Source organism: Melanerpes formicivorus, unplaced genomic scaffold, assembly GCF_026170545.1.
Source record: "Melanerpes formicivorus ecotype bairdi unplaced genomic scaffold, bMelFor1.0.p_v2 SCAF_35, whole genome shotgun sequence".
NCBI lineage: Eukaryota > Metazoa > Chordata > Aves > Piciformes > Picidae > Melanerpes > Melanerpes formicivorus.
Window position 1 is genome coordinate 5,300,623 of NW_027142387.1, and position 10,125 is coordinate 5,310,747.

Below are 10,125 nucleotides of genomic sequence, written 5' to 3' on the forward strand. Positions count from 1 at the left end.
TTATTTTATCATTCTGCAGCCCTGCCCCCAAAGATGCCCTACTGCTTTCTTCAGCTCAGCTTAGAAACTGACAGGACTGAGTCTTCATTCCAGGGCCAGGGAGAGATTTTAAATGGCTTTAAAAGATTTTAAATTGGTTTTGGGGTTCTCTGCACAAGCCTTTGGATCATATTAGCGCACAGTTCTGGTTCTGAACTGCCCTCAGTTTAGGAAGGATGTTGACTTGCTGGAACGAGTCCAGAGAAGGGCAACAAAGCTGGGGAGGGGTCTGGAGCACAGCCCTGTGAGGAGAGGCTGAGGGAGCTGGGGTTGCTTAGCCTGGAGAAGAGGAGGCTCAGGGGAGACCTTATTGCTCTCTACAACTACCTGAAGGAAGGTTGCAGCCAGGTGGGGATTGGTCTCTTCTCTCAGGCAACCAGCACCAGAACAAGAGGACACAGTCTCAAGCCAGGGGAGGTTTAGGTTGGATGTTAGGAAGAAGTTCTTCACAGAATGAGAGACTGGCCATTGGAATGTGCTGCCCAGGGAGGTGGTGGAGTCACCATCACTGGAGGTGTTTAGGAAGAGACTGGATGAGGCACTTGGTGCCATGGTTTAGTTGATTGGATGGTGTTGGGTGATAGGTTGGACCTGATCACAGTATCACAGTATAACTAAGGTTGGAAGAGACCTCGAGGATCATCAAGTCCAACCTATCAACACAGACCCCATGACTAGACCATGGCACCAAGTGCCACATCCAATCCCCTCTTGAACGCCTCCAGGGACGGTGACTCCACCACCTCCCTGGGCAGCACATTCCAATGACAAATGACTCTCTCGGTGAAGAACTTTCTCCTCACCTCGAGTCTAAACCTCCCCTGGCACAGCTTGAGACTGTGTCCCCTTGTTCTGCTGCTGGTTGCCTGGGAGAAGAGACCAACCCCTTCCTGGCTACAACCACCCTTCAGGTAGTTGTAGAGGGCAATAAGGTCACCCCTGAGCCTCCTCTTCTCCAGGCTAAACAATCCCAGCTCCCTCAGCCTCTCCTCATAGGGCTTGTGCTCAAGGCCTCTCCCCAGCCTTGTTGCCCTTCTCTGGACATGTTCAAGTGTCTCGATGTCCTTCTTAAACTGAGGGGCCCAGAACTGGACACAGTACTCAAGGTGTGGCCTAACCAGTGCAGAGTACAGGGGCAACAGTGACTTCCCTGCTCCTGCTGGCCACACTATTCCTAATGCAGGCCAGGATGCCATTGGCCTTCTTGGCCACCTGAGCACACTGCTGGCTCATATTCAGGCAGCTGTCGATCAGCACCCCCAGGTCCCTCTCTGTTTGGGAGCTCTCCAGCCACTCTGACCCCAGCCTGTAGCTCTGCATGGGGTTGCCGTAGCCAAAGTGCAGCACTCGGCACTTGGACTTGTTGAATGCCATCCCATTGGACTCTGCCCATCTGTCCAGTCGGTCGAGGTCCCTCTGCAGAGCCCTTCTGCCCTCTAACTGACCAACATCTGCTGATCTGATGATATTGAAGGTCCTTTCCAACCTGTTTAATTCTAGTCTATATTCTATATGCTCTGGGTAGGGATGACAGCAAGAGCATTAAAACCTAGGCCTCTGTGCTGTCTGCTACAAGACATTCATGAAGGGGTGTAAACAAGGACACAGATTACTCCTGGTATGCAGTGGCTGGATGTGGATGTGACAAAATGAGAGAAAATAGCCTGAAATTGTGCCAGGGGAGGGTTAGGCTGGAGGCGAGGAAACATTTCTTTACTGCAAGAGTGGTGTGGTGGGTTGAAATTTCCCCCCCAGCACTAACTTTGCCAGACTAACTCAGGAGCAAATGGAAGCTGTATTTACAAGCAAAACTACACTCTAGGATGGAATGCAGTGAACATGTACAAACTATACAGCAGTTACAAAATTGTACAAAACAGCATACAACCCCCCTGATCAGAGACCAGGGAAGCTGCTCAGGCACAGCTTGAGACTGTGTCCCCTTGTTCTGGTGCTGGTTGCCTGGGAGTAGAGACCAAGCCCCTCCTGGCTACAACCTCTCTTCAGGCAGTTGTAGAGGGCAATGAGGTCACCCCTGAGCCTCCTCTTCTCCAGGCTAAACAATCCCAGCTCCCTCAGCCTCTCCTCACAGGGCTGTGCTCAAGGCCTCTCCCCAGCCTTGTTGCCCTTCTCTGGACACGTTCAAGTGTCTCAATGTCCTTCTTAAACTGAGGGGCCCAGTACTGGACACAGTACTCAAGGTGTGGCCTAACCAGTGCTGAGTACAGGGGCACAATGACTTCCCTGCTCCTGCTGGCCACACTATCCTTGATGCAGGCCAGGATGCCATTGGCCTTCTGGACACCACATCATGTGCCATCCCCTTGTCACCCAACATGATTCACTCCTCTGGTGTAGCCCAGGGAGCTTAATTGTCTCAGCTCATGACAACTTCATCTGGTGTTGCAGGACATCAGCTGGTTTGATGATCCCAAGAACAGCACTGGAGCGCTCATCACAAGACTTGCTAACGATGCCTCAGAGGTGAAAGGAGTAAGTAAGAAGCACTAGCACTTTCCACAGCTGCCTTAGCAGGGAGTGAACCACAGACTGGTTTCATCTCTGCTGAGACCCTCCCCCTCCAATAATGCCTCCAGTTCTGGTGTCCCCAGCATGAAAGAGACATAGAGATGGTGGAGTGAGTCCAGAGGAGGCCACAAAGATGGTCCAAGGAGAACCTCTGCTGTGAGGACAGGCTGAGGGAGCTGGGGTTGCTCAACCTGGAGAGAAGAAGACTCCAGGGGGACCGTAGAGCTGCCTGCCAGTACCTGAAGGGATCCTACAGGAAGGCTGCAGAGGGACTTTTCCTGAGGGTGTCTAGAGACAGGCCAAGGACAGGCTGTGTTTCAAAGACCAACTCTGATGCCATGGTTCTGCATGCCAAAAAATATGAGATTTATGAGATGCTGTTGTGTTCTTTTGGACAAAGCCTGGTCTGGAAGTCTGGATGAATAGATGGGAGCAGAGGAGGAGTAGCTAAGATAGGGAAGGCTTGCATGGGGTGCACCACAGAGCAAAGCATCCCCTTCTGCAGACCAAACCTGCAGGCATCCTCTGGAGAAGAAATCTTTATTGTCTAGGTAACAAACATTTCCTGCCTGGTTTTCAAGAGAAGCAGAGGAATTCAAGCCACTTCCATTCTTTTGCAGGCTACAGGCTCCAGACTGGCATTGGTTGCCCAAAACGTGGCTAACCTTGGGACTGGGATTGTCCTGTCATTGATCCATGGCTGGCAGCTGACCCTGCTGATTTTAGCTGTGGTGCCAATCATTGCTGTCACAGGAATCATCGAAATGAGGATGCTTGCTGGGCATGCCAAGAGGAACAGGAAGGAACTGGAAAGGGCAGGAAAGGTGGGTTCAGGGATGTGTTTTTCTGTCTGGGTGTGACACTGGTGATGGATCAAAAATACCCTCAAAGAAGTCCAAGTCTGCATTGTTGTTCTGCCATGGGGGTGGTGCAGCAAATGTGAAGCTGAGAGTGGAAAAGGTGAGCTACTAATGTTTGTTCTCCAACTGTTTGCAGCCTTCAGAGCCAACTGAGCATTTCACAAGGCCTGGGGCTCTCACACCTATCCCAGGTCTGCATTGGGGATCCCTATTCCTTACAGTGAGGGTGGGGAGACACTGGAACAGGTTGCCCAGGGAAGTTGTGGATGCCCCCTGCCTCAAAGGGGCAGGTTGGCTGAGGCCTTGAGCAAGCTGGGCTAGTGGGAGGTGTCCATGTCTATGAATCTCCAGGGAGGGGGCATCAACAGCCTCCCTGGGCAACCTGTTCCAGAGTCTCACCACCCTCTTACTGATGAACTTCTTCCTTAGATCCAGTCTAACCCTGCTGTCCTTCAGCTTCAAACCATTTCCCCCTTGACACCCTCAGGAAAAGTCCCTCTGCAGCTTCCCTGTAGGATCCCTTTAGGTCCTGGCAGGCAGCTCCAAGGTCCCTCTGTAGTCTTCTCTTCTCCAGGCTGAACAACCCCAGCTCCCTCAGCCTGTCCTCACAGCAGAGGTGCTCCAGCTCTTGGATCATCTTTGTGGCCTCCTCTGGACCCACTCCAACAGCTGTGTCCTTGATGATGCTATGACTGTTAGTTGATGACCTGGCCATGACAGACCTTGTAAATCAAAACCCTTTCCTGCAGATGCCCAGCTTCAGGCCCCTGCTAAATCAGTGTTTTCCCATCCCTGCTCTCATCCACTCTAACTGGATGGGTCACCAACATTCTGCCAGGCTCCCACCAGCACTGCAGACCCACTCCTGCTGCCCTGATCCTATTGCTTGGGTTGTGTTTGCAGCTTTCCATCTCCTCTTGCTCTTCTGCTGATCAGTGCCTGCCCTCCACCACAGATTGCTTCAGAGGCCATCGAGAACATCCGAACTGTGGTCACTTTGACTCAGGAAAGGAAATTTGAGCTGATGTATGGCCAGAGTTTGCAAGCATCATACAGGTAAAAGACAGCTTCTCTTGAGGGCATAAAAACAGTCTCTTTGCAGGTGAAGCTAAATTAACACTGAGAAGCTGAAGCAGGGAGGTAGTTGAGGCCCCATCCCTGGAGATATTGAAGGTGAGGCTGGAGAAGGCTCTGAGCAAGCTGCTCTAGTGGAGGATGTCCCTGCTGAGTGCAGGAGGGTTGGACAGGATGACCTTTGGAGGTCCCTTCCAAGCCAAACTGTTCTGTGATTCTATGACTGTTAGAGTGCTGCAGGCTGTTGTGCAGTCTGGTGGTGACCAGGTGTTTGCTCTGATGCAGGAATTCTGTGAGGAAAGCTCACATCTTTGGCCTGACCTTTGCCTTCACCCAAGCCATCATGTACTTCACCTATGCTGGCTGCTTCAGGTTTGCTGCCTACCTAGTGAGGAATGGACACATGAGGTTTAAAGATGTGCTTCTGTAAGTAGCTCTTCCTTTGGTCATAGTTGATACTTCTGGAGGAAACATGAGGGAGGCCTTGAGAAATTTGCCTTAGTGGGAGGTGTCCCTGCCTGTTGCAAGGGGGTTGGAACTGGATGATTTTCAGGATCCCTTCCAACGCAACTCCTTCTATGAATCTATGATCTGAAATAATCAGTAAATGCTGCTGTCTTCCACTCTTCCCAACCCAGAAGTGATGCTTTCAGCTTGTCTTTAGCTACCTCACTACAATTTCCCTCCTCATCAGGTTTCCCAGAGTAAAAGGCAGGCAACAAGGGGACAGGCAAAGCAAAGCCATTTCTTGTTTCCATGGCCAATGAGGTTTCCTTAACAAGTTAATGACACAGCTTAGCTGCAGTGTGCTTAGGTGGATGAGATCAAAAGGTAAGTGGAGAAAGGAACAAGTGAAAGTGAGGTGATGTGAGGCAATGATGAACCCTGGGACAGGAGAGGGTAAGACCAGGAGAAAGATTCAGCAAACATTTCCAGTCTGGAAAATGCCAAGACAGAGCTGAAAAAGCTTCTCTGGGTGTTTCCAGTACTCTGGAAGTGTTTCCAGCAAGTTGTTTCCACCAACTGGGACCTTTCCAACCTTCTCTTTCCTCCCTCCTGAACTCCAATGCTACTTTCCTCCCTGCAAATTATGGATTTTTTCAGTAAGGGTTAAAAACATCCCAGAGCCTGCAGTAGCCCAAGTCCTGTATCAGATGTAGCCAGGTCACAAACCCTGCCTCAGCCACGTGCAGTGAATGTGGATCTGAACATGGATCTGAAGCACCCAATCTGCCCATCAAAGCTTTGCGTTCCTTTGCCACACCAAGGAGAGTGTTCTTGTCTCCTCTTGCTCTTCACAGAGTCTTCTCAGCTATTGTCTTTGGTGCCATGGCATTGGGGCAGAGCACCTCTTTCACTCCAGACTATGCCAAAGCCAAGATCTCCGCTGCCCACCTCTTCCTGCTCTTCGAGAGGGTCCCATCCATAGACAGCTACAGCGAGGATGGGGAGCAGCCTGTGAGTAAGCCTGGTGTGGGGCACACCAGCACAGCCTCTGCTTCAGTTCAGGCCTGGCTTGCTCTTTCTGCCTCCCACCCACATCACAGCTGCTGAGAACAAGCCCTGGGGGAGCCCATTCACACTGACTCATGCAGCCACACCGGGGTTAAGCTTTGCTTTCTGTCTTCTCCTGGCAACTCCTCACCTGTCTTGTGGTGAAACACCTTCAAGAGCCCAAGGAAACAGACTGAGAACCATAGCACTGTTGGAAGAGACCTTTGAGATCATCACCCAGAGCTCACACTCATACCATTACTGCTGAGCCACCACCACTAACTCTCATCCCTCAGCACCACATCCAGGTGGCTTTTAAACCAGTCCAGGGATGGGGACTCCACCACCTCCCTGGGCAGCCTGGGACAGTGCCTAAGAACCCTTGCTGGGAAGCAATCATTCCTGATACCCACCCTGAAGCTCCCCTGGTGCAATTTGACACCATCAGTTCCACAGCAAATGAATTAGCACAGCTCTTGAAGCAGAAGGATGGGTTGTCTGCAAAAAGAGCAGCTCCTTCTCAGTAGCTTTAAGGAAAACAATGAAACCAAACTCAGCAAAGAGCAGGGCAAGGATCTGAACAAGGTCCTTGCAAAACCACCCCCAGTTATTAATCCTTCTGCCAATGTCATCTCCTTTAGCAGGTGGTGTGAGAGGGCTGTCAGAATTCCTGTTTATGGAACAGGATTTTAATTGGAAGAGAGCTGCAGGGCAGAGCATTCAGGAGACACATCAATCTGGGGGGAGTGGGGGGGAAAGAAATCCTGATACTCCAAAAACCTTCCCCTGCTCTCTTCTCTGAACACTTTTCACAGTTGTTTTATCATCTGTTGGGGCAACCTCAGCACTGACCTACTCTGCTGTCCTCCCTCAGAAAACCTTTGATGGGAACATACAGTTCAGAGATGTGGGCTTTAGCTACCCAGCTCGAGCAGAGGTCCAAGTGCTTCGAGGTCTGACTGTGGATGTGGAAAAGGGCCAAACCCTGGCTCTGGTGGGCAGCAGTGGCTGTGGGAAGAGCACTGTTGTGCAACTGCTGGAGAGGTTCTATGATCCCCTCCATGGAGAACTGGTGAGTATTTGAAGGCAGGGAATTCTAACCCTCTGCTCCACTGAGACCCCACATGCAGCACTGCAGGTGCAGGTCTGGTGCCCCCAGTATGAGAGGGACAGGGAGCTGCTGGAGTGTGTGCCACCAAGATGATCAGAGGGCTGGAGAACCTCCCATATGGGGACAGGCTGGGAGACTTGGGGCTGTTCGGCCTGGAGAAGAGAAAGCTCCAGGGAGACCTTATAGCAACCTGAAGGGGCTCCAGGAGAGCTGGGGAGGCACCTTTGGCAAAGGCTGGGAGTGACAGGATGAGGGGTGATGGCTGTGAGCTGGAAGAGGGGAGATTGAGACTGGAGATGAAGAAATTCTTGACAGTGAGGGTGGGGAGATACTGGAACAGTCTGCCCGGGGAAGTTGTGGATGCCCCCTCCCTGGAGGTGTTCAAGGCCAGGTTGGATGAGGCTTGAGCAAGCTGGGCTGGTGGAAGGTGTCCCTGCCCATGGCAGGGGTTTGGGACTGGGTGATCCTGATGGTCCCTTGCAACCCAAACCATTCTGTGAACCTATGAGTCTCAGTGACACTCAGTCTTTTGTATTAACATTCGTAGACTGGTTTGTGTTGAAAGGGACCTTCAAGATCACCCACCTCTTTCCAAACCCCTGCTCTGGACAAATGGACAGATGGGCAGAGTCCAATGGGATGGCATTCAACAAGTCCAAGTGCTGAGTGCTGCACTTTGGCCACGGCAACCCCATGCAGAGCTACAGGCTGGTGTCAGAGTGGCTGGAGAGCTGCCAAACAGAGAGGGACCTGGGGGTGCTGATTGACAGCCGACTAGACATGAGCCAGCAGTGTGCCCAGATGGCCAAGAGGGCCAATGGCATCCTGGCCTGCATCAGGAATAGTGTGGTCAGCAGGAGCAGGGAAGTCATTCTCCCCCTGTATTCAGCACTGGTTAAGCCACACCTTGATTACTGTGTCCAGTTCTGGGCCCCTCAGTTTAGGAAGGACATTGAGACACTTGAACGTGTCCAGAGAAGGGCAACAAGGCTGGGGAGAGGCCTTGAGCACAGCCCTAGGAGGAGAGGCTGAGGGAGCTGGGATTGTTTAGCCTGGAGAAGAGGAGGCTCAGGGGTGACCTCATTGCCCTCTACAGCTACCTGAAAGGTGGTTGTAGCCAGGAAGGGGTTGGTCTCTTCTCCCAGGCAACCAGCACCAGAACAAGGGGACACAGTCTCAAGCTGTGCCAGGGGAGGTTTAGACTCGAGGTGAGGAGAAAGTTCTTCACCGAGAGAGTCATTTGTCATTGGAATGTGCTGCCCAGGGAGGTGGTGGAGTCACCGTCCCTGGAGGTGTTCAAGAGGAGATTGGACGTGGCACTTGGTGCCATGGTCTAGTCACGAGGTCTGTGGTGACAGGTTGGACTCGATGATCCTCGAGGTCTCTTCCAACCTTAGTGATACTGTGATACCTCCCACCAGCCCAGCTTGTTCTAGGCCTTAATGGCACTACTTTGCCCCCTGCCCCAACTCAACCCAAGCATTGATGCAGTGCTCTGTGTTTAACTTCTTTTCTTCCTGCCTGCCCAGTTCCTGGATGGGCAAAATGCAAGGGCCCTGAACGTGCAGTGGCTGAGGACCCAGCTGGGCATCGTGTCCCAGGAGCCCATCCTGTTTGACTGCACCATTGCTGAGAACATCGCCTATGGGGACAACAGCCGGCAGGTGTCACACGAGGAGGTCGTGCACGCAGCCAAGGAGGCCAACATCCACTCCTTCATTGAGTCACTGCCAAAGGTAACCACACCCTCCAAGGACAGCTGGCAACTGAGGAAGCAGGAACAGGACCCATTCAGCCTAAGGGCACCCCCAGGTAGTTTGCAGATGACACCAAGCTGCAGGATTGTCCCCCTGCACTCAGCACTGGGGAGGCCACACCTGAAGTGCTGGGTTCAGTTTTGGGGCCTCACTCCAAAAGGGGCACTGAAGGGCTTGAGTAGGTCCAGAGAAGAGCAAGGAAGCTGAGGAAGGGTCTGGAGAACAGGGCTGGTGAGGAGCAGCTGAGGGACCTGGGGGGTGTTTAGTGTGGAGGAGGCTGAGGGGAGACGACATTGCTCTCTACAGCTCCCTAAAAGGGAGGCTGGAGCCAGGTGGGGGTTGGGAACTTCTCTCTCATCTCAGGTGATAAGAGGAAATGGCCTGAAATTGTGCCAGGGGAGGGTTAGGTTGGAGATGAGGAAAAATCTCTTTGCAGCAAGAGTGGTCAGGGATTGGCACAGGGAGGTGATAGAGTCACAATCCCTGGATGTGTTCCAGAAGCATGTGGCCAGGGCACTTGGGGCCATGGTTTAATGACCATGGTGGTATTGGGTTGGTGGTTGGAGTCAATGGTCTTACAGGGCTTTTCCAACCCAAACAATTTCATGACTCCCCCTAAACCACTCTATGTCTCTCAGGCTGCCTGCTGCTGGCCCTTGGGTTCTCTCCCAGCAACTTCTCAACCTTCCTCTTGGCACCCTGCACTCAGCTCCTCTGCATCTTACCCCAGAGCAAGCACTGCTCCTGCACAGAGTATGCTCTGCAGTTAACACTCAGAAATGTTTCTCAACTCAACCACTCTGCCTAAGCTCCTCACCTCCTCCTGCCCCAGTGACCAGCAAATGACCTGCCCCAAACCCATAGCTCAGTGGCCATGCAGCTCAACAGTTTGTCCCATAGGACACAAAAGGAACAACCCCAGGCTCATCCCTCTGCTTGCTTCTTGCTCCCAGAAATACAGCACCCGTGTGGGGGACAAGGGCACGCAGCTGTCCGGGGGGCAGAAGCAGCGCATCGCCATCGCCCGCGCCCTCGTGCGGCGGCCCCGGGTCCTGCTGCTGGATGAGGCAACCTCTGCGCTGGACACCGAGAGCGAGAAGGTAATAACACCACCCCCACTGCTCACAGCTGGGGGGCAGGACTACCCAGCATGGGCCTGCAGTGCAGGGTCACAGAATGGTTTGGGGTGGAAAAGCCCTTGCAGATCACCCAACCATTCTCCAACTCTGCCACAGCTGGGGCTAAGCCATGGCCCTCAGCA

The 10,125-nt window shown here is 52.7% G+C and overlaps 1 protein-coding gene across 9 annotated transcripts in view; it reads left to right on the top strand.

Moving 5' to 3' along the window:
• Nucleotides 1–10,125, top strand: part of LOC137450429 (ATP-dependent translocase ABCB1-like) — a 42,373-nt gene that overhangs the window by 29,974 nt on the left and 2,274 nt on the right. The window contains exons 20-27 of one of the 9 annotated variants that reach the window (XM_068156948.1): nt 2,449–2,532; nt 3,189–3,392; nt 4,384–4,484; nt 4,788–4,928; nt 5,804–5,960; nt 6,871–7,068; nt 8,637–8,843; nt 9,818–9,964. In XM_068156948.1, the coding sequence (XP_068013049.1) occupies nt 2,449–2,532; nt 3,189–3,392; nt 4,384–4,484; nt 4,788–4,928; nt 5,804–5,960; nt 6,871–7,068; nt 8,637–8,843; nt 9,818–9,964 (1,239 nt within the window). Of the gene's footprint in view, nt 1–2,448; nt 2,533–3,188; nt 3,393–3,564; nt 3,620–4,331; nt 4,485–4,530; nt 4,602–4,787; nt 4,929–5,803; nt 5,961–6,870; nt 7,069–8,636; nt 8,844–9,817; nt 9,965–10,125 lie in introns of those variants that run through there. The other 8 variants (XM_068156954.1, XM_068156949.1, XM_068156955.1 and 5 more) reach the window with 8 other exon arrangements.